The sequence below is a fragment of the Scyliorhinus torazame genome, chromosome 17 (assembly GCF_047496885.1).
Source record: "Scyliorhinus torazame isolate Kashiwa2021f chromosome 17, sScyTor2.1, whole genome shotgun sequence".
Taxonomy (NCBI): Eukaryota; Metazoa; Chordata; class Chondrichthyes; order Carcharhiniformes; family Scyliorhinidae; genus Scyliorhinus; species Scyliorhinus torazame.
Window position 1 is genome coordinate 188,804,841 of NC_092723.1, and position 24,256 is coordinate 188,829,096.

Sequence of the window (24,256 nt, forward strand, 5' to 3'; positions counted from 1 at the left end):
CAGCAATCCATCTCGTGAAGAATCCGATGTAATAATTATACCAGATAACTGTTACCCACTGTTCTAACCCACATAGGGTGGGGATGGTTAACAACTCATGGATCTGCAGAATGCACGCACCTCCGATAATGGGGTGTGGGGGACCCTTAACAACCCTTACTTTTGTATAAATAGAATCGGCCAATAAGGCACCGACTAGGGAAGAGCCAGTCAGGAACTACTGGAGCTGTCAATAATAGTTATTGTAAAATAACGTAAGTTTTTTTTTTAACCAACTCGGTGTGAACTCCTCGATGCCCTTACAAAACCCACATAACAGAGTGTTGCCTAATTATATCAAACTGGAATCATGCACCAAATCTTGGCTACAATGATCATCTTTCTGTTCCAGAATGTAAAGCTTAGAGCCACCAACGTGTGTGATCTTCACATTTCACTTCACTTAAAACTCAAAAGTCGCAAAGTGAATTTAACCAGTCATAGGGCTGATACCACAGAGGCAGAGGATTGATTGTGTCAAGTGTCGGTGATGTTGTGTTTTAAAGATAACAAGAGGTTCTGTGGAATGAGTGGTTGACAATCTATTTCACACCGAGACAGGGAGGAACACTTGATGAATCGCAGGCTCGCTATTCACGATGGGGCCTATTTGTTTTGGGAACAGCAAGGAATAATCTCGTGGAAGTCAAACACAAGGCGGAGCGGAAAGGTAGTCAGTCTCTGGCAAATCACTGGAAGCGGAAGTAGGTAGAGTTCCTCCCACGACAGAGACAAAAGGAGAAATGAGAAATCTGAACAATTTAATATTGGAAAAATAAATTGTAAAATGCAGAAACAAATCAGGATCTGGGGCGTCATTCTCCGACCCCCCCGCCGGGTTGGAGAATCGACGGGGGCTGCCGTGAATCCCGCCCCCGCCGGTTGCCGAATTCTCCGGTACCGGAGATTCGGCGGGGGCGGGTATCGCGCCGCGCCGGTTGGCGGGCCCCCCCGCTCAATTCTCCGGCCCGGATGGGCCGAAGTCCCGCCGATAAATTGCCTGTCCCGCCGGCGTGGATTAAACCACCTTTTGAATGGCGGGACAAGGCGGCGCGGGCGGGCTCCGGGGTCCTGGGGGGGGTGCGGGGCGATCTGGCCCCGGGGGGTGCCCCCACGGTGGCCTGGCCTGCGATCGGGGCCCACCGATCCGCGGGCGGGCCTGTGCCGCGGGGGCACTCTTTCCCTTCCGCCTTCGCCATGGTCTCCACTATGGCGGAGGCGGAAGAGACTCCCTCCACTGCGCATGCGCGGGAAACTGTCAGCGGCCGCAGACGCTCCCGTGCATGCGCCGCCCAGGGATGTCATTTCCGCGCCAGCTGGCGGGGCAACAAAGGCCGTTTCCGCCAGCTGGCGGGGCGGAAATTCCTCCGGCGTCAGCCTAGCCCCTCAATGTTGGGGCTCGGCCCCCAAAGATGCGGAGCATTCCGCACCTTTGGGGCGGCGCGATGCCTGTCTGATTGGCGCCGTTTTGGGCGCCAGTCGGCGGACATCGCGCCGTTTGGGGAGAATTTCGCCCCTGGAATCTAGAATATTCCACAGTTCATAATGGTCTGAAATTAAAGTTAATGCCAAAATCAGATTAATTAAATGACGAGTGGGACAAACTGCATAATATTTTTATTTTTCCAATTAAGGGGTCATTTAGCGTGTTCAATCCACCTACCCGGCACATCTTTGGCTTGTGGGGATGAAACCCACGCAAACACGGGGAGAATGTGCAAACTCCACACGGACAGTGACCCATGGCTGGGATCGAACCCGGGTCCTCGTCGCCGTGAGGCTGCAGTGCTAACCACTGCGCCACCCCTGGGACAGACTGCATTGTTTATTAATATTTTTTTCACTTTTTAAGAAGGGAAGTGAAATTGAAATATACTGGTGACGTCTCCTTACAATTGATACTCTGTATGCGGCCCAGTTGCTTGTATAAATAATGCAGTTTAACAATGTTTACCCGTTCTCAAGATGGAGAAGTGAGCAGAGGTTCGTGTGTACAGGACACAGAGAGTCAAATTCAATATCAGTGATGGTGCAAGACAAACACCACCAGTTTGGTCGCCGCATCCTACGGCCAGCGTTACTTTCTGTTATAATATACACCAGTATATCATGGTGCAGACACACACACACTGATGGACACACAGTGGGACCAATCAGCATACACAACACCGCAGCCAATCACCAGTGAGAGCACACGCACTATAAAGACAGGGGACATCAGAGTTCCCGCTCATTCTAGTAGCAGCCAGCTCGGAGCACAGAGCTCACAGCCTGCAACACAGACATTCACCATGTGCTGAGTGCCTCACCTGGTAAGGACTAGACAAGGGTCAACAGTTAAAGCTGGTATTGCATTTACCCACAGCTCAAGTATGTTAATATAGTTAACCTTATAATAAAATAGAGTTGCACCACTTCCAGTGTTGGTGACCTGTTTGTGATCCAGAACACCCAACACATCACTTTCCATTCACTTTATTGTGGAGGGTGGACATGCCACCATGTCAGAATGTCCTTTTCCCCCTCTGTATCTCGTCGAGATCACAAGAGGTCCTGTTGTTGCACCCAAATTTGCACCATCGTATAATTAAATGTTGGGAAGTATAGCCTAAATATAAGATGGTTGCAGAGACTGGTTTAGTTTTACCAAAGACAGAGCTGACATTTGTAAAGGCCCCAATGACTCATGGGTTGTGCTGCTAAAGTTTGTAAAGTTTGATATTTTGTTAATAATATATATTTTTCTATAATATGTAGCTTGACTCTGTTTTTCCAACAGCACTGTTCAGAACATAATATAGAAGCTTCCAAAAGTATTTAATTAAAGAATGTAGGGGGTAGTGTAGCCTGTCTGGTTAGAACACAATCCTTTCATCTCTGAGGTACGATGACTCCCTGGTAATAAAACACAACAGATCCAGCTGCTGCTCTGTAACGTACCGGCAGACAGGCTCCGTGTGTGTGATTCCACGTGGCGAGGTCCTGCTTTAACTGTGCTGTCCTGGGGTGGGGCAAGGAGACAAGGATTCTCCCCGGGGAGGGCAGAGGAATCAAGGGGACAGTTCCTCTGATGATAAACTATCAAAGCAGTGTTGACTGAAGCTTTGGAGTGAGCCTGGCCTTGTCATTCTGACAGACATTTTCACATCAAACTCACCTCCAGTGCTGTGAGCTTTTAGAGGAAACAAATTAGCATAGGGCTAAATCGCTGGCTTTGAAAGCAGACCAAGGCAGGCCAGCAGCACACTTCAATTCCTGTACCAGCCTCCCCGAACAGGTGCCGCCAGAATGTGGCGACTAGGGGCTTTTCATTTGAAGCCTACTTGTGACAATGAGCGATTTTTATTTCATTTCATTTTTCAATATAATTACATCAGACATGATATAGTTTGCATTACATCACTCACCCGCAACATAACCAGGTGCTAATTAGCAGTTCCTAATCTCATTTATATGCACCAGGCATTCTAAAGATCAAAATGATTGTGTTTACTATCTTTTAGACATTGGGTATCATAAATCTTCTCCTTTCATATCACTCATGTGCTTAATTATAATTAATTAAGATTTAATCTAAATTAAATTGAGTATCTCACACAGCTTGAATTGATTGAAAGTAGAGGGCGCGATTGAGCGGACAAATATTTCAGTCTGCTTTCGGGTGCGTTTAGTGGGGTGTTTCTCGATGGCTGCAGGGCTGAGAGTCACTCGCTATTCACCGGCACCAGAGCTTAAATCAGTAAATGTGTGAAACCCAACGTTGACCGCCATGTAGCTATTTCCGTTTTAATCGTCACGTGTGTGGGGACATTTGGAGACCGAGCTCAGTCGAGTTGGGGTTGGAGTGAGGGGTGGGGTGGGGGGGGGGGGGGGGGGGCATGGGGGGGTGAGGGGGGGAGGGAGTGGAGCAGGGGGTGAAAGCTGCCAGATCCAGCAGGTTAAAGGTTTTCCCACCATTGCCTGTAGGGCAGGTGGAACTGGGGTTCCTGCTGTGATCTCCCCCACCCCACAATCTCACATTCCCTCTTCGCAGATACACTCCGATCTCCCCCACCAACCTCCCCACCGTCTCTCATTGCCAAGGACTTCCCCAAAGACCCAACACAGCCGTGTAGCTCAGAGTTCCTGTCCAGCAGCCTGCCAGCTGGGTGGAACATGGAGTAAAATGGACAAATAAGGCCCTGGGGTGAAATTCTCCGGAAACGGCGCGATGTCCGCCGACCGGCGCCCAAAACGGCGCAAATCAGTCGTGCACTTTGCTCTGCATCTTTGGGGGCCGAGCCCCAACCTTAAGGGGCTAGGCCGGCGGCGGACGAATTTCCTCCCCGCCAGCTGGCGCGGAAATGACATCTCCGGGCGGCGCATGCGCGGGAGCGTCAGCGGCCGCTGTCAGTTTCCCGTGCATGCGCAGTGGAGGGAGTCTGTTCCGCCTCTGCCATGGTGGAGACCGTGGCGAAGGCGGAAGGGAAAGAGTGCCCCCACGGCACAGGCCCGCCCACGGATCGGTGGGCCCCGATCGCGGGCCAGGCCACCGTGGGGGCACCCCCCGGGGCCAGATCGCCCCGCGCCCCCCCCAGGATCCCGGAGCCTGCCCGCGCCGCATTGTCCCGCCGGTAAGGTCGGTGGTTTAATTTACGCCGGCGGGACAGGCATTTTAGCGGCGGGACTTTGGTCCAGCCGGACCGGAGAATCGCGCGGGGGGGCCCGCCAAACGGCGCGGCGAGATTCCCGCCCCCGCCGAATCTCCGGTGCCGGAGACTTCGGCAACCGGCGGGGGCAGGATTCACGCCAGCCCCCGGCGATTCTCCGACCTGGTCTTAATTCAGTGGAATCTTCGCATTTCTGGATTTTCGAGTCTTCTGCCTGTAAAATGTACCCCACTCCTCCCGGAAGAACCAGGGTCAATGATTTGGGAATAATGTGGAAGATAAAGGCTCAGACTTTCTGGCTCTGCCACCTGGTGGCAGGCGGTGGATCAGTCTAAATTCCATTGACTCGCGGCTGAACGGAAAGACCCCAGCGGCGGGTGGGACTGGATGATTCTATTTCAAGAGCAGTGATGAAAATTGATTAGTTCAATCATTTATCCTGCAATTAAATAGCCAACAGCACCTTTAGGTAAAAAATGGAGTTATTCTCTAATTCACACTAAAACATTGTTGAATTGATAATGATAAGTGAAACTTTCTTACCTGCTTCCAGTAAGCATGACAACCTTTGCCAATTTAATACCCTTGGGAACCAAATCTTTAATCACCTCTTTGAGAATCAATGAGCCCATAAATGCATAATCGACTGGAAAGGAAATGCTCACATTAATGCACAGAAATATATTTACATTTGTTTCCCTGAATGATATGTGAAAGAATAGCAGGAAAATGTACCTTGCTGGGTTCTGGGGGCTGTTCCACTCCATACATCACTTGAACAATAAGGTACAAACCTGTTTCATCACAAAGTGGAAATGAATGAGCGGTTTATCAAGCTGTTTTCAGATTAACTCCTTTTGTATCAAATTTGCAACACATGAGGAGATGCACAGGTGCCAGTTTTGATTTCCTGACCATGTACATTAATCACCAATAGACCAGCCACGCGGTTGGCAGGTAGTGGCATCTCAGGCTGGCAGGATTACAGGCCTCCAAACACCACATTTTGCCTAAATCTCCCTAATGTGTATGTACAATGTATAAAAAAACTTACATTTATATGCAACATAATACAGGTCACCTCAAAGTGCTTTTTTTGAAGTGTAGTCATTGTCTTAATGTAGGAAATTCCGGAGCCAATCTTCACACAGAAAGATCCCACAAACATCTGGAGAGAGGTCGAGATGTAGTCCATTGCAACTGGAGAATTGAAGGGAAACCCAGCATGAGGGTTTTCTCAATTCCAGAGTCTTGGGACACACCAGAGTTTAAAGGCCAAAGGTTCATTGTGCACAAGGAGAGTTCTTGCACGAGGCTTGCATGAGCCCTGGCAAATAGCTTTGCCTCGCTGAAAATGTTCTATGTTTTGTTCAGTTCAGACGCCTCATTCCGGGTATAGGGTCTCGCCGGGAAGATGGGAGAGAAAGTCCGGGGGATGGGGATGCGGAGACTGCTGAGCCATCCACAGCAGAGGTGGAGGGTGCTTGCTGACCCAGGTGGCCCTGTTGCCTTGGAGAACCTTGACAGATGTCCTGTGGAGATCCACGGTTAACTCTGGCTGTCCTGCTGTGGGGCAGCTGCTCCCTCTGTGGTGACAAAGGTTGAGGTTGAACGGGTCACAGGCAAAGGGGCTTTGGAGGGTACAGACAACCTCAGAGAGTCCTGAGTGCATGTCCCAGGGTGTGTAATTACTGCTCTTCCCACCATTTGGTGCCAAAGGCCCTTTCCTGCCTGGCTCCTGGAGGGGGGGGACATCTGGAGAGAGGTCGAGATGCCCATTCCCCTCTCCCACAGCCACTGCAGAAGCTCCCCATGGCTACAGCGATGGAGTGCAGACCTGCGCGCATCTCCAACAGAATCTGTGGACAAGGTCCTCCATGGACCCCCACCGCTCTCCCCATGGAGACCTCCATTGTGTACAGGTCGGCACCGCCACTTCATCAACCGGCATGCAGATGGCGTCCTTTGCCTCGCGTGCCTCTCCATTGAGGACCTCTGACATCTCTGCCGGATTTTCCCCTCCCTCTTGCTGACTCTCCAGCATTGTCCAGGATAACCCAGCACTGGATAAGGAGGAAGAGGGAGTCCCTTTCGCAAGTCCAAAGGGAGAAATTCAACTGTGGCCCTAGAGGAATGTAGGAAACCAATTAGAAGAGAAAAAGGGGGCATGAAAAAAGACTAGTGAATAAGATGTGAACCCCAAGATATTCTATAAATACATGAAGGGGAAGAGGTTAACCAGGGAAAGAGTAGGGCCCATTAGAGACCAAGGGAGCAATCTGTGTGTGAAGATGCAGAACTTTGCGAGGGTGTTAAATGAATATTCTCATCGGTCGTCCCTCAGCAGGAGGAGGACATAGGTACAGAATTCATAAAATGGGAATGTGAGGACCTTGAGCAGTTTGACCGAGGAAGTGAGGTGCAATTGGAGGCTTTGTAGGGTTTGGAAATAGACAAATCTCCAGACCCAGATGAATTACATCCCAGGATGCTGTGGGAGGCAAGGCAGGAAATTGAAGGGGCTCCAACGCTAGTTTTTAATTCCTCTCTGGCCACGGAGAAAGTGCCAGAGGATTGGGAACAGCGAATGTTTTTCCACTTTTCAAGAAGGGTGGTCGAGATGAACCGGGGAATTACAGAGCGGTGAGACTCACGTCAGTGGTCAGGAACCTATTGGAGAAAATTCTGAAGGAGAATTAATCTCCACTTGGAAAGGCCTGGGTAGATTAGGGACAGTCAGAGAGGCTTTGTCAGAGGGGGGTCATGTCTAATTAATCTGATAAAAAATTTTGATAAAGTGACCGAGTGTGTGGATGAAGGAGGTGTAGTTGATGTAGTTTATATGGATTTTTGCAAAGCCTTTGACAAGGCCCCACCTGGGAGACTGATTGAGACGGTTGAAGCTCACGGAATTCAAGGAAACTTTCCGAGATGGATCAGAAACTGGCTCAGTAACAGGACACAGGGCGGTGGGAGAGGCTGTTTGAGTAACTGGAAGCTGGTGTCCAGTGGTGTAGGGATCAGTGCTGGGTCTCCTCTTGTTTGTTATATATCTAAATGATATAGACGTGAGGGAATAGGAAGTAAGTTTGCAGATGACACCAAGATTGGTAGGGGGGTTAACAGTGAAGAACAGGGTGATAGGTTACAGGAGGATACAGATGGGTTGGTCAGATGGGCAGAGAAGTGGCAGATGGTGTTTAATGCTGATAAGTGTGAGGTGATGCACTTTGGAAGAGGAAACAGGACAGGGGGAGTATGTAATGAACGGCAGGACACTAGGCAGCTCCGAGGAACAGATGGATCTTGGGGAACTTGTTCACAGATCCCTGAAGGTGGCAGAGCCGGTGAATAGGGTCGTTAATAAGGCATTCGGGACACTTGCCTTTATCAATGGTGACATAAATTATAAGAGCAGGGAGGTTATGTTGGAGCTGTACAGAACATTGGTTAGGTCACAGCTGGAGCACTGTGTTCAGTTCAGGTCGCCTCAGTAAAGGAAGGAAGTGATTGTACTGGAGGGGGTGCAGAGGAGATTCACCAGGATGTTCCCTGGGATGGAGCATCTGAGCTATAAGGAGAGACTGGATAGGCTGGGATTGTTTTCCTTCGAGCAGAGGAGGTTGAGGTGCATAAGATTATGAGGGGTTTGAACAGGGGAAATAGAAAGCAGCTGTTCCCCTTGGTTGAGGGATCAATCACAAGGGGACATAGTTTTAGGGTGAGGGACAGGAGAATCCGAGGGGATTTGAGAAAGGATGTTTTCACTCAGAGGGTGGTGAGAATGTGGAATGCATGGCCTGGATAAGGCCAGGTCATGGTGATATTGCGCAAATTCCCGGTGGCATCCTGTCCCCACCATCACGGGATTTAGTCCCAGGTGGGAAATCCTGCCAATAGTGTTGGAAAAACTCAGCAGGTCTGGCAGCTCTGTGTGGGACAGAAAGTTTCAGGGTGTGAATCCAGTGTGTCCACACTGTGTGAATCCAGTGAGTCCACACTGTGTGAATCCAGTGTGTCCACACTGTGTGAATCCAGTGAGTCCACACAGTGTGAATCCAGTGAGTCCACACAGTGTGAATCCAGTGAGTCCATACAGTGTGAATCCAGTGAGTCCACACAGTGTGAATCCAGTGAGTCCACACAGTGTGAATCCAGTGAGTCCACACAGTGTGAATCCAGTGAGTCCACACGGTCTGAACCCAATGAGTCCACACAGCGTGAATCCAGTGAGTCCACACAGTGTGAATCCAGTGAGTCCACACAGTGTGAATCCAGTGAGTCCACACGGTCTGAATCCAGTGAGTCCACACAGCATGAATCCAGTGAGTCCACACAGTGTGAATCCAGTGAGTCCACACAGTGTGAATCCGGTGAGTCCACACAGTGTGAATCCAGTGAGTCCACACAGTGTGAATCCAGTGAGTCCACACAGTGTGAATCCATGAGTCCACACGGTCTGAATCCAATGAGTCCACACGGGACACGGACCTGGACACCAAGGTGGATGAGGTGGAGCAGAGAAGGGACACCCTTTGCCCAAGACGTGGGCATCGCCAGACATCCAGCGCGGTGAGGCGCGGCTGGCGGGAGGTGGGCACCGCAGTCAGTGCTGTGGGGCAGACCCCCCGGACGGGGGGAGCAGTGCCGCAAGAAGCTGCACAACCTCACCCGGGCTGCCAGGATAAGTGCCATGAGGATGCCCCCAGGCTCCTCCCTCCCCCCCCCCCCCCCACCGGCACGGGGGGGGGGGGGGGAAGTGGGGTTGGGGGGGCGTTGGGAGTGTTGGGGGGGACTGGGGCATCAGGGGCGATGTTGGGAGGGGTCAGGGGGTTTGGGGGGGGGTCACGGTGCCCAACTATCTACTCGACCCACATGAGCCCCGGGACCACCCCTGGAGCGAAGCCATGGCGTGCTGTCTCCTGAACCAGCAACAATGTTGTCAATGTCTGCATGCCCTGATGATACCCGCCGAATGGTGATGCTTTATCCACCCCCCCCCCCCCCCCAGGACAAGACAGCGCATAACCAGCGGGAGCGCATGAGAACCGGAGGGGGTTCTCCGGTCCTGCACCCCCGAACCGTTCCCGAGCAGAGGGCCCTGGACCCCGCTGGGGGATCCGCCACCCGGGAGGTCGCGCCATGCCAGGTCGGAGGCGCAGAAGCAAGTGAGAGAACCCTGCATGTCCTCTCCACCCCCAACCCGTCATCGCCCCCCTCACACTCTGGCCACTGCACCCTCGATCCCATCCCCCCTCACACTCTGGCCACTGCACCCCCGACCCCATCCCCCCTCACACTCTGGCCACTGCACCCCCGATCCCCTCCCCCCTCACACTCTGGCCACTGCACCCCCGACCCACCCCCCCTCACACTCTGGCCACTGCACCCCCGATCCCCTCCCCCCCCACACTCTGGCCACTGCACCCCCGATCCCCTCCCCCCTCACACTCTGGCCACTGCACCCCCGATCCCATCCCCCCTCACACTCTGGCCACTGCACCCCCGATCCCCTCCCCCCCCACACTCTGGCCACTGCACCCCCGATCCCATCCCCCCTCACACTCTGGCCACTGCACCACCGATCCCCTCCCCCCCCACACTCTGACCACTGCACCCCCGATCCCCTCCCCCCTCACACTCTGGCCACTGCACTCCCGATCCCCTCCCCCCCCACACTCTGACCACTGCACCCCCGACCCACCCCCCCTCACACTCTGGCCACTGCACCCCCGATCCCCCCCCCTCACACTCTGGCCACTGCACCCCCGACCCACCCCCCCTCACACTCTGGCCACTGCACCCCCGATCCCCTCCCCCCCCACACTCTGGCCACTGCCACCCCGATCCCATCCCCCCTCACACTCTGGCCACTGCACCCTCGATCCCATCCCCCCTCACACTCTGGCCACTGCACCCCCGACCCCATCCCCCCTCACACTCTGGCCACTGCACCCCCGACCCCATCCCCCCTCACACTCTGGCCACTGCACCCCCGACCCCATCCCCCCTCACACTCTGGCCACTGCACCCCCGATCCCCTCCCCCTCACACTCTGGCCACTGCACCCCCGACCCCACCCCCCCTCACACTCTGGCCACTGCACCCCCGACCCCATCCCCCCTCACACTCTGGCCACTGCACCCCAGATCCCCTCCCCCCTCACACTCTGGCCACTGCACCCCCGATCCCATCCCCCCTCACACTCTGGCCACTGCACCCCCGACCCCATCCCCCCTCACACTCTGGCCACTGCACCCCCGACCCCATCCCCCCTCACACTCTGGCCACTGCACCCCCGATCCCATCCCCCCTCACACTCTGGCCACTGCTCCCCAGATCCCATCCCCCCTCACACTCTGGCCACTGCACCCCCGATCCCATCCCCCCTCACACTCTGGCCACTGCACCCCCGACCCACCCCCCTCACACTCTGGCCACTGCACCCCCGACCCCATCCCCCCTCACACTCTGGCCACTGCACCCCCGATCCCCTCCCCCCTCACACTGTGCACCCACCACCACCATACACCCGGGCCACCGTGTCTAACGAACCCCGAATCTTTTATGTTCCCCAGGGCCATCTGACAAACCTCAGGGACGTCTCGCCCAGGAAGCAGCGCAACATCGCCAACCGCAACGGCACCCAGGGACGCACGCCAGAGGTTGCCAGTTGGTCGGACAGGAGGGCAGACCCCTCAGTCTGGGACACAGGACCGGGACGCTGAGACCTCCGGGACAGACATTAGTGAGGGGCACAGGATGGACAGTCATGCCGAAGCCCACATCACGGCCACACACCCGCTGGATTCACCTGGAGGTCAAGACGACATGGCCCGCATGGAGCTTGCGCCGGGCCATGAGGGGGACCAATACACACCAGACGTCTGGACGGATGATGACCTCGAGCTCGCGGCACTGCTGTCTCCCACACCGTTCACCATCGCAGAGACACTCACCTCGGTTGGGCAGATAAGTGATGAGGCTCCCGGGTCCCGGTCTGGTGCGCACCCCACAGCCGAGCCGGTACAGCAGGTGGAGTTTGGAGCAGCCGAGGGGCTGGACGGTCGGAGGGCAGCCCAGGCCCAGCAACCAGCTGCCACCCAGACGGTTCCCGGGTTCCTGCATGTAATTGACCCGATGCATGTGGACACCCAGGGACTGAATAACGGGATGAGGGCCATCTTCCAGGACCTGCACACGCAGCTGGAGGAGTCTATCCGCGTCCAGGAGCAGGGAGTGGTGCCGCTCATCGCAGCCACCCAGGCCGACACCGCACGGGTGGCGTCCGCGGTGGAGGCAATGGGTGAAGGGGTTTCGGCCATGGGTCAGGTTCTGCAAGGCGTTGGGCTTCACGTGCACGCGTCATCCATGGCCCAGGAGCGGGCTGCCCTCTCACAGGTAGCCATGCGCCAGAGCCAACACGACATTGCAGCCGCTCTCCGGGCCCTGGCCGAGTCTCACCATGCCATGGCCCGGTCCCAGCAAGCGATGGCACAGTCCCAGCAGTCAGTCGCGGAGAGCATAGACCGCCTAGCGCACGTGATGGATGGCGTCGCGCACTCACAGGCCGAGATCGCACAGACCTTGGCAGGAATGTCGCACTCCCTGGGCTCCGTCTCTGCGAACATTCGGACCGTGGTCGATACCGATGCAGGCCTCCAGGACTGGCAGCGCCAGGTGTCGGTGGTGCGACGGGGCATGTCTCCGAGCGCATCTTCGTCCCACAGTGAGGCCCGGGGGCCACCGGGCTCCCCGAGGGAGGAGGAGGTTCTGGGGCCCGTCCTGGTAGCTCCATCAAGGGACATCCCGGTACACTCGGCCTCCCCCTGTTCCGTCCCTGGCGCATCTGGTGGGGAGCGGGCAGGTCAGGGTGGCACCACACCATCCAGCACGCCCGCCTAGCAGCCTGTCCCATCGAAGCCGGGCCGCCCCAGGAAACGTGTGCTGACGGGGAGCCATGTCGAAGGGCGTGATTCTCAGCAGTCCACCTCCACTCCTGCTGTACCATCTGGGAACACACCTAGACGTACTGGTAGGGTCCGTAAGGCAAAGTCGTTAGGCACGTAAGAAGTTGGCACGGGCGCAGGGCACGGTCTAGTTGTAGGGGGTAGGGCACCTATGTTTACCACACGAATAAACGCACTGTTAAATCTGATGTAAGACTGTGTGCTATGTCCGGTGCCAGGGGGCCCGTGAGGGTGCCCGATTGGCGTAGTGGTATACGAGCCGTTCAAGGTCTGTTCCGGATGTGCTGACCCTTCCACCCCCCCCCCCCCCCCCCCCACCCCACCACCCCACTGTGTGGTGCCCCTGTACAGGAGTGATGGTGCAAGTGGCAGTGTTCAGCGAATCCCTCCCCCACAGTGCATGAACCGTGCGGCCACCAACGCGTCGCGTGCCCGCGGCGGTGCCGTCGCGCAGCCTCCTGGGCGTAACGAGCAGCCGGGCCGTGTCTGCGTCCTGCGCCCCTCCCCCCACCCTGATGCGCCCCATCCTCCTCTTCCCCATCCCCCTCGTTTGCGTTGGCTCCGGTGCCGTCGGGTCCTCCCTCCGACTCCTCCACCAGGGCACCTCCCTCTGCATGGCAATGTTGTGCAGCGCACAGCAGACCACAACCATGCGACCGACCCTGTCGGGCCGGTACTGCAGGGCCCCCCCGGAGCGGTCCAGGCATCTGAAGCGCATCTTCAGCAGCCCGAAGCACAGCTCCACCACACCCCTGGTTGCTGCATGGGCCTCGTTGTATAGGCTCTCCGCGTTGGTGTGAGGCCTCCGTATTGGCGTCAGCAGCCATGACCTCAATGGATAGCCCCTGTCGCCCAGCAACCAGCCCCTCAGCCGGGGGGGGGCATCCATCGAACATTGCGGGGATGAACGACTGTGCCAGAATGTAGGCGTCATGCACACTGCCGGGGTACTTTGCACACACGCGCATGATCGTCATGTGGGGGTCGCACACCATCTGAATGTTCATGGAGTACGCGCCCTTCCTGTTCATGAACACGTCCTTGCTGTCTGCAGGCGGGCGCATGGGGACGTGCACACCATCGATGACACCCTGGACCATCGGTATCCCGGCCACCTTGGCGAATCCACGTGCCCGTGCTTCCTGCTGTGCTCGGTCCTCGGGGAATTGAATGTACCTGTCCGCGATGGCGTACAAGGCGTCGGTCACGGCCCTGATGCACCTGTGGACCGATGCCTGTGAGATCCCGGAGAGGTCCCCGCTTGGCGCCTGGAAGGAACCGGTCACATAGAAGTTTAGGGCCACCGTCACCTTGACGGAGACTGGTATCGCGTGTCCTCCTCCCATTCCACGTGGTGCGAGGTGCGCCACGAGCTGGCATATATGTGCGACCGTCTCCCTGCTGAACCGTAGTCTCCTCCTGCTTGTGATGTCCGGTAGGGCCTCGAACGACATTCTGTCACGGTACACCCTCGGCCTTGCTGGACGCCTGTGGCGCCCTGGCACCACCATCAGTGGATCCTCCTCCTCCTCCTGCTCCTCCTCCTCCTCCCGCTCCCCCCCAAGCACTTCCTCTGCATTCCTCACTGTCTGGAGGTCAATTTTCCCCTCGGCATCCCCCTGAACATTCGGGTCCTGAGCGCCTGCGGCCTGCGCGGCGACGACGGGCCACTCCGCGGCCACCCCCTCTGCTGCACCGGCAACCGCTGCATCTGCAGCCACTGTGGGCCGTCCGACTCTACGCTGCCGGATGGCAAACTCCAGAACTGCGGCACCAACCACGGCGGTGAACATCGCTGTCTGGTTGGCAACATGGTGACCTGCAGGAGGGTGGTGGGGGGCAGAGAAACGACAGGTTACACCGAGGTTCTTCCACACCTCGCCAGTCGGGTTGCACGGGATCCCTGTGTGCCCCGGTGGCCTGGTCACGCTGCAGATACGCAGCCAGCCTAACCCCTGGTCACTGTCTGCGCCCAACGGTCACTTCACACCGTACTGCTCACCAGTGTGCCACTCGCCTGTGCCCATCAGCCACACGCACCCTGCGGCCGTGTCCTCGTCACCGTCCTGCCAAATCAGGGCGGCTGACCTGTGGCATCCATGGCGATACCATCCACACTCTCCCGCCCCCCCCTCCCCACCCCCCCTCCCACCTGCACTCCGCTCCCTCACCCCCCCCCCCACCTGCACACTCTCCCTCACCCCCCCTCCCACCTGCACACTCTCCCTCACCCCCCCCACCTGCACACTCTCCCTCACCCCCCCTCCCACCTGCACACTCTCCCTCACCCCCCCCACCTGCACACTCTCCCTCACCCCCCCTCCCACCTGCACACTCTCCCTCTCCCCCCTCTTTGGCCGCAGCGTTCTCGGGGAAGCCGACCCGGTCTCCGGGCGCTGCGCTACAGTCCGCTCACCTCCTCCCTGCTCAGCCTCAGCCAGCACGACTGGCTGTCGACTTTGAAAAGCAGGTGTGAACGGCGACGGCGTGAACTGGGGTCGCGCCGTCGGGACTTCGGCCCATCCGGGCCTGAGAATAGCGGGGGTGCCGGAGAATCGCCGTTTTGGGTGTCTCGGGCGATTCTCCGGCCTGCGGCCCGCGAAACTCGACCGGGCCGTTCCCGCCGCTTAGGAGAATCGCGGGAGGGCGTCGGACCGGCGTCGCGGGAAATTTTGGTGGCCCAGGCGATTCTCCCAACCGGCACCGGAGCGGAGAAGGGAGTCCACACGGTGTGAATCCAGAATCCAGTGTGCCCACACGGTGTGAATCCAGTGTGTCCACACGGTGTGAATCCAGTGTGTCCACACGGTGTGAATCCAGTGTGCCCACACGGTGTGAATCCAGTGTGTCCGCACGGTGTGAATCCAGTGTGTCCACACGGTGTGAATCCAGTGTGTCCGCACGGTGTGAATCCAGTGTGTCCGCACGGTGTGAATCCAGTGTGTCCACATGGTGTGAATCCAGTGTGCCCACACGGTGTGAATCCAGTGTGTCCACACGGTGTGAATCCAGTGTGTCCACATGGTGTGAATCCAGTGTGCCCACACGGTGTGAATCCAGTGCGTCCACACAGTGTGAATCCAGTGCGTCCACACGGTGTGAATCCAGTGTGCCCACACGGTGTGAATCCAGTGCGTCCACACAGTGTGAATCCAGTGTGTCCGCACGGTGTGAATCCAGTGTGTCCGCATGGTGTGAATCCAGTGTGTCCACACGGTGTGAATCCAGTGTGTCCGCACGGTGTGAATCCAGTGTGCCCACGCGGTGTGAATCCAGTGTGTCCGCACGGTGTGAATCCAGTGTGCCCACACGGTGTGAATCCAGTGCGTCCACACAGTGTGAATCCAGTGCGTCCACACGGTGTGAATCCAGTGCGTCCACACGGTGTGAATCCAGTGCGTCCACACAGTGTGAATCCAGAATCCAGTGTGCCCACACGGTGTGAATCCAGTGTGTCCGCACGGTGTGAATCCAGTGTGTCCACACGGTGTGAATCCAGTGTGTCCGCACGGTGTGAATCCAGTGTGCCCACACGGTGTGAATCCAGTGTGTCCGCACGGTGTGAATCCAGTGTGTCCACACGGTGTGAATCCAGTGTGTCCGCACGGTGTGAATCCAGTGTGTACGCACGGTGTGAATCCAGTGTGTCCACATGGTGTGAATCCAGTGTGCCCACACGGTGTGAATCCAGTGTGTCCACACGGTGTGAATCCAGTGTGTCCACATGGTGTGAATCCAGTGTGCCCACACGGTGTGAATCCAGTGCGTCCACACAGTGTGAATCCAGTGCGTCCACACGGTGTGAATCCAGTGTGCCCACACGGTGTGAATCCAGTGCGTCCACACAGTGTGAATCCAGTGCGTCCACACGGTGTGAATCTAGTGTGTCCGCACGGTGTGAATCTAGTGTGTCCGCACGGTGTGAATCCAGTGTGCCCACGCGGTGTGAATCCAGTGTGTCCGCACGGTGTGAATCCAGTGCGTCCACACAGTGTGAATCCAGTGCGTCCACACGGTGTGAATCCAGTGCATCCACACGGTGTGAATCCAGTGCGTCCACACAGTGTGAATCCAGTGCGTCCACACAGTGTGAATCCAGTGCGTCCACACGGTGTAAATCCAGTGCGTCCACACAGTTTAAATCCAGTGTGTCCACACGGTGTGAATCCAGTGCGTCCACACAGTTTGAATCCAGTGTGTCCACACGGTGTGAATCCAGTGCGTCCACACAGTTTGAATCCAGTGCGTCCACACGGTGTGAATCCAGTGCGTCCACACAGTTTGAATCCAGTGCGTCCACACGGTGTGAATCCAGTGCGTCCACACAGTTTGTGATTCTTCTTCAAAACTAAAGAGAGGCTGAAATGTGATGGATTTGATGCAGTTGAAATAGAGGGGAGGTCAGGGGTCAGGGATAGGTCAGAGGGTAAGGGTGATTAAATTACAGGTTGTCTGACTGAAACGTGCTGCTTGAGTTTATTTATTGGACGTTTATCAAACAACTGCGATCTCGCTCAAACTGCTCATTGCAGTGTTTATTTCTCACAAATATGCTAAATTCAGTGGGCGCCTGTTACGTAGAAAGTTTGATTTAAATGCCTTCAATGATGTGAGAATAGATTAGTGAAGTCACATTGAAAAAATTGTCAATTAGATGTGGAAGTTACAGCAGTCGGGAGAATGAAAGAAGGAAGCTTTTTGAAAAATAAACAAAACAATCAATAAAATCAGATGAAAACTGGGCAATTACTTCAAGCAGCTGCAACTGGCTCAGTAATTTTGCCTGAAGTTCAAGAGAAAATGTGTCGTATCAAAAGCAGCTAATTGACAATTTCAGCCATTTTTAACCCACTTTTATCCCAACAACCACTGTGCAATGTTTTTATTCAACTCTGTAATTACCTCCATGCATATTCAGCAGCTCAGCATTGAAATTATTATTTTGCTGATGTATAATCTCCTGTTTGAAGCTCAATGTTTAATTTAAGAAATTTTGTAAAGGCTGGGGTCACAGTCTGTGAGGAGTCTGCGTGGGTTTCCTCCGGGTGCTCCGGTTTCCTCCCACAAGTCCTGCTGTTTGGTGAATTGGACATTCTGAATTCTCCCTCCGTGTACCCGAACAGGCGCCGGAGTGTGGCGACTAGGGGCTTTTCACAGTAACTTCATTGCAGTGTTAATGCAAGCCTACTTGTGACATTAATAAAGATTATTATTATAAAAAGTAAACTCACCATAGTCTGCTTTCCCGTTTGAGGGGGAGGGCTGACTGGTGGTGATTTAACCTGAGCGTCACCACACCTCAGGCGAGGGGCAAGGTTGTGAAGACGGGGCCTTCCTGAATAACCTCAGCCGGTACAGGAATTGAACCCACGCTGCTGGCCTCCGCTCTGCATCACAACCCAACTGTCCAACCAACTGAACTAAACAGACCCTGCTATTCTAACTACTGTTATTATTAATATTATTATTAATATTATTATCAATAATGTGGTTATTAATAATGTTATTATTAAGATAACTGGCACCCTATTCAATTTAACAGCTGAAATAATTACATGTACTGAGAAATATAAGACTGTATTCATCATTCACTTTGTGGGATGCATTAAGTATATTTGACTCCGTGACTTCTTTTCCTTTCACCCTCTTGGTGAAACCTCTTGTCTGACCCATTTTCCCTGCTAAAATATGCTGGAACTGCTCTGTCCAGATTGTGGCCCAGAGTAAGCAGGACTAATCGAGGGAAACGTGTGCCTACATCCCCATGGGGAAATCCCTCAATGCTGTGCTGCCGTCGTTGGTTAAATTGAGGCAAGTTCGATCACTCCATAGTTTTCGTGGACTGAATGCTGAGTCGAGGAAGGTCAGGTCAGAGGTTGAGCTGATATCTGCCTTCTAACAGCTGGCCCCAGTCACACTGCGTGGAGCACGTGTAGAATGTGGGTTTGCTTTTAGTTTGAGGATTCCGAAGAGGTAGCTAAACGCAAAAGTGACAAAACATGGGAGGGAAAGGGAATTATTTTGTCTTGAATGTAGGAAATAGAAACATTTTTAGACATGGTTTTATTTCAGGCATTCGAGCAAAATATTCCTCTCACTTGCTGCATTTGAAGTTGTCCCTGATTCCCTCACTTAATATCAAACACATTCTTGAAGCATAGAAGCCAAAAGAGGAACTTACACAGTGTTGGCATTCCACCAATGGGGGTTTTCCTCAGGTTGCGCTGATAGAATTCCAGAACCTGCCAGATTAAAGGAACAGTGTAAGCAAGTTCATTGGTCACAATTGTCAGAGTTGATACTTTCCTACTAACCACAATACCTCGTTCTTAATTGCAAATATAAATTTCTAGACACTTCTCTTGTTTTAGATAAATCAGCATTAAAGGAAATAATGAATGAGAATGTATTGGCAGAACAACAGTGAGGGAGATGGGACTTGAATGTGCAAATTTCACAACACTTTGAGGAAAGACATGATCAAGCGTAAAACACCCAGAGGTTGCTCACCAACTTGCCATTCGCTTCCTGAAAATGACCCCTCATGGTCTGACCATTTCAATGCATTGAATGGTGTGAATTTCCAGTACACACATGGCAGATAAGGAACTAAACTCACCACAGAAAGTTTGACCTTAAAAGCAGATTATTGTGGAAGCTGGAATCTGAAAGAAAAACAGAAAATCCTGGACAATCGCAGCAGGTCTGACAACATCTGTGGACAGAGAAGGGAGCTGATGTTTTGAGTCTGGATGAGCTTTGACAAAGAGTCATTCAGACTCGAAACGTCAGCTCCCTTCTCTCTCCACAGATGTTGTCAGACCTGCTGTGATTGTCCAGTATTTTCTGCTTTCCTTTGTGAAAGCTTGTCTACTTCAGTGTAGCAATCCTTTTTATTAATATAATAAGTCTTAACTGCTAACAACAACCACTCCGGCATTGAAAATTAACTTTAACAATTGTGCAGCCTCATTGCCCCAAATTCCAATTGTTGTTCAACATTTTTTAAAAGGGTTTACTTTTTAAAACTTTCTCTTTCTTTTATTCTTTCTCTCTTAATCCTTAATCTTTCTTTCCCTCCATTAATTTGTCTTTCTGTGGCTGTTAAGACATTGAGTTCATTAGTGTGAATTCATCTGTGCTTGTTAATAGCGATTCATCAATTTGATTGGTTAAGGAGGTACACAGTTGCTTACCCTATTCAGACAGGTCCTGCAGAGGGTGCAGGGCCACTGTGATTCCCACTTACAGCAACTTGCTGGGCAGAAACTCTCGGAAATTATCCAGACTTGGGCAGATCCAACGAACAACGGAACCATTTGCTCACAGTAAATTCAGGCTCAAGATCATATCATTAATTACCTTTCTGGGCTTGTGGCCATTCAGAAGAACCCATGAGTCTTGGGATCGACCTGTACCTTGCATCACAACTTTCTTTGCTGTAACAACACCATCCACCTGTGTTCAGTTACAAAAGAAACAGGAGAAAATTAATACACCCCTCACTGGACAAAGAATATTTATCCAACACAATACAAGTTATCCAATACAAACGGTGTTTCATGAAATTAGTGAAAATGAGTCAGATTTTGATTTTGGAAGCGCGCTTCCATTGACGTCGGCATATAAATCCACTTTGGAGCCTCGAAAAATCTCTCCAAAACTCAGGGTGAATTAAATGCTGGGCATAAAGGTGCAATGCCAGCGTCGTGCGAGTGGCCGACATTTTGAAATGTCTTCTGCTTCCGATACAAAGAGTGGGCGTGCCTTAAACTCTCAGACATTTGGGCATCCACGGCCCATACCGCCTGCTTGATCGCATGCACCCAGTTATAAGGAACGGTAAGTAAAATGTCCATTTGTGGGGTGGAATTTTGAGGCGGACGACTAATGTGAATAAAGCTGTTGTGGTTGGGAACGGGGGTTGATTAATACGTCAAGTATATGCTTAAAAAACATTTTCTGGGGCCAGAAATATTGGATAGTCTTCTACACTGGGTTACCTTATACGCCACAATTTACAGTAAATAAGATTCTTATTCTGTTAAAATGGAAATGTTTTACTTAAATTTTAATAAAATGAATCCTGGTGTTTACCACTTACTTATATAATTTAAATTACCAGATTAAAGATAAAGTACCAGACAAACCCTGATATAACTGGAGACCAAAAGGTTTCTATCACTAACTTCTCAACAAAGTGCTTAATCCGCAATCACTTCTATAACTTTGGACCAAGTAACATGCTAGTTTGACCAAGCTATCTTTTTCTCATTTTGCCTGAATTGGTTTTGCTCTGATGAGCATCACCTCAGAGTCCCAAAATGTTTCACAGCTAATCTTAAAGTGTTGCCATTGTTCTAATATAGTGAGTGTGGCTGTCAGAGTAACAGGTCATAGTCAGATAAACTGTGTTTGGTGTCATTAGTTGAGGGATAAAAAAGCCATCACACTTGGGCCAACTCTGCTGCCCTTCGACAAATAGCCTCAGGAGATTTTATTTTACATTCACCTGAGGGAGTAGGCCTCAGATTAACATTTCATACAATATACTGCACTTCCGGGCCGGTTTAGCTCAGTGGGCTGGACAGCTGGTTAGTGATGCAGAGCGAGGCCAGCAGCGTGGGTTCAATTCCCGTACTGGCTGGTAGTAAACAGATTGAAATTGGAGTCTACAATGAGGCTGCTATAATCTATTTGGAAGTAACAGTTCACAGGTTTCACTTTGCCAGTCGAACAGCAGGAAGTACAGCAGCATTAGACCAAAATTCTGAATTGAAAACTTCACAAACACAAGGGGGCAATTTTAACCTTATCACAAAACCATAGATGTAGGAGTAGAAGTACACCATTCGGCCCATCGAGTCTGCTCTGCCATTCAATGGGATCCTGATCTGATGTGATAACCCTCAACTCCCCATAATCCCCGATTCCCTCCCGGATTAAAAATCTGTCTGTCTCGGCCTTGAACATTCTTAACGACCCAGCCTCTACAGCTCTCTGCGGTAAAGAATTCCACAGATTCACTCCCCTCTGAGAGAAGAAATTCCTCCTCATCTCTGCCTTTAATGGGTGACCCTATGACCCTAACTCACCAGGTGGAAAACCTTAGGATCAGGTGTGATCCTGACATTAAACTCTGCCCAATATCATTCATCGACTTCAATGGACAGTAATATCAGACGGGGTGTTAATCCAACATCTGTACCCGGTCTGTACCCACTCGCGCTGGTTTCCCGACTGGAGCGTCAGGTTAAAATTGTCCCTTTACTGTGATTTCACTACATTCCTGTGTGCACTGTCAATGGTTAATACCTGCATAAAATAGCACGCACAGAAATTATAGTTTTACAGTCAGTGTTGTAAATGGAGTTCACAAATTAAAATTCCAATCTTGTTCAATTAAACAATGCATAATAATGAACTATCAGAAAATCTCATAAATTCATTCAATTCTCCTTACATTATCTATGGACACAATTCAAACAACTTATTTTCCAGGTAATGATTTTTAATAATCCCATTAATATTTGACATATTTCATGGTACCCTATGTTGATAAAGTTTTCAAATGAAGTCTACATCTAGTAGTTTACCATATTTTACATACCTTCTAAAAATATTAACCATCGCTTGCTCCCTTTTGACTCCCTTATGTAATATCTGTGAATTAACAAGTCATAAATGCAAAAAAAGTCAATATAAAATCCATAACAAAGTCAGTGCAGCCATATGTTGTGTTAATTTGATTCTAATTTCAAAATGTCAGTGTGAATATTTTAAGCTTTAAATCGACACAATCACACTGAAGCCACATGTACTTTTTCTATATTTAATATATTTAAAATGTAGTTTATACCCAGCTGGAGTCCCGTCATTGCAAGTCACTGTTGTGCTTTTCAGGAAGTTCAGTTTCAGCTCATCAGTAGTAGCTGATTTTGAGCATTGGTACAGGGTTTGAGCAAGAGTCCTGACATGAGACACTAGGTTGCCGCTGTTGTCTTCCAAAGCAGTAAGGTTAGCTCGCGGTGGGTCTTCATTAGTGACTGGCTGTGCCGACTCACCACTGGGATTCGCAGTCCTTCTACTTGGGCTGGAATTTCTGGATACACCCTTTGAATTTGACCTGTTCTGGGGCATCCCTGCACCCAGCAAGCTGACAAAAAGGACAATGCTGAAGAGATTCATGGCACAAAAGGATCTACAAAAAAAAATAGACACTTGTTAAGCAATGAACTTTATCCATTTGAAAAAGGAAGTTTCAAATAATGCATACCTTTGTAAATGTGCAGAAGGAAGTTGTTGCAATGATGATCTTGGAAAGACAGTGAATGGTTGAGGACTGTTCCTGGAGCCAACCTACTGCAAAGAAAGAAATATTGGATCTACTCAAATCTCGGATGTGAATTTGATTTTATATTGTTGCCAAATGGATCAAATTCCTCTTTCTTAAACTTTGCTTTTAACTGGTGCCAAGAAGGTGAAGATGACATGGATTGGACAGGAAGCTAACAGATAAAGGCACGGCTGGGAGAATATAAATCTTGCCTTTGTACCGACACCTACAGTACGAGTACTTTTAACTTCCTTTGTTTACTTTTCCATAGAAACTCAATGATGGGACTGTTTAGATCAAATTGCATTCTTTCAAAGAATTCACTTAGCAGAATTCACAAAAACAAACTGACAAACAGAAAGCATTCTTAATATTAAGATTTCTATAAATCTGCTTTGTCACTTCCTTCAGCTAGTTGTGTTTCCGCGTGTACTCAAACTCATTGATTTTTTAGAGTGCTTAGCAGTAATTAAAATTAAGAAAATAAAATGAAACCACCTATTTGTCATAATGTACAAATGACATAAATTGAAGGCAACGGATTTAATAATTTTTCACAGTATTTCATAGCGATGCTTTGAAAGGAATGCAACTCACTTTCGAGCTAAATTCAGCAGGAAAACTTTACAAACCTTCATTCTACTTCTTTTCTGAAGCAAATTGAGAAATATCCTAAATAATTGCACCATGTGGACAATGTGGCACTGCTATATTGAAACAATTAACTCAATAACAAGGTGGAATACTATGTAAAACCTGGCCAGGAATAGTTCATTCTGTTAAAAAAAGATCAGAAATTCTTAATTAAGTCAATATCTTCATAAACACAACATCATTTGGCAGCATGAGGTGTCGGCTCAACATAGATTAGTAAAGCAGACTTTGTGGCTTTACCTGTGGATTCAGTGCAGAGTTTGTCTCTCCAGAGAGTCTGAAATAATCATCACCAAAGTTTCAGTTGAAGACTTTGAAGGAAAGCAGTGGCTATTTGAACCTGCCCTGCATATCATTCAGATAGCAGGACGGTGACGTATTGATCATTAAAGGGGATCACGAGTGCTATGCTCCAACCACTCATCAATGAAATGCTGGACATTCACATTTGTCAGCCATGCTAGTTGAACCAGTGCTGAGATCCATCATTAGAAGCAGTCCCCCCTTACATCAAAGATTGACAGGGTCTGTCATTACAGGAGAGCAGGATCTGGTAAGTGTTTATGGGGACTGCATACCAGACCCTTCTATCTTTCAAACAATCATTC

The 24,256-nt window shown here is 51.5% G+C and overlaps 1 protein-coding gene across 2 annotated transcripts in view; it reads right to left on the reverse strand.

Annotated features, from left to right (window-relative positions):
* LOC140394522 (carboxylesterase notum2-like) overlaps positions 1-24,017 on the reverse strand; it is a 38,273-nt gene extending 14,256 nt beyond the window's left edge. Inside the window, exons 1-8 of one of the 2 annotated variants that reach the window (XM_072481867.1) lie at positions 23,889-24,017; positions 22,935-23,020; positions 22,518-22,859; positions 22,269-22,321; positions 20,021-20,116; positions 18,840-18,900; positions 5,424-5,482; positions 5,232-5,334 (exon numbers count right to left, since the gene is read on the reverse strand). In XM_072481867.1, coding sequence (XP_072337968.1) covers positions 5,232-5,334; positions 5,424-5,482; positions 18,840-18,900; positions 20,021-20,116; positions 22,269-22,321; positions 22,518-22,846 — 701 coding nt within the window. In that variant the 5' untranslated portion in view covers positions 22,847-22,859; positions 22,935-23,020; positions 23,889-24,017. The remainder of the gene's footprint in view (positions 1-5,231; positions 5,335-5,423; positions 5,483-18,839; positions 18,901-20,020; positions 20,117-22,268; positions 22,322-22,517; positions 22,860-22,934; positions 23,021-23,888) is intronic. The other variant, XM_072481868.1, reaches the window with a different exon arrangement.
* Positions 24,018-24,256: the final 239 nt, after the last annotated feature.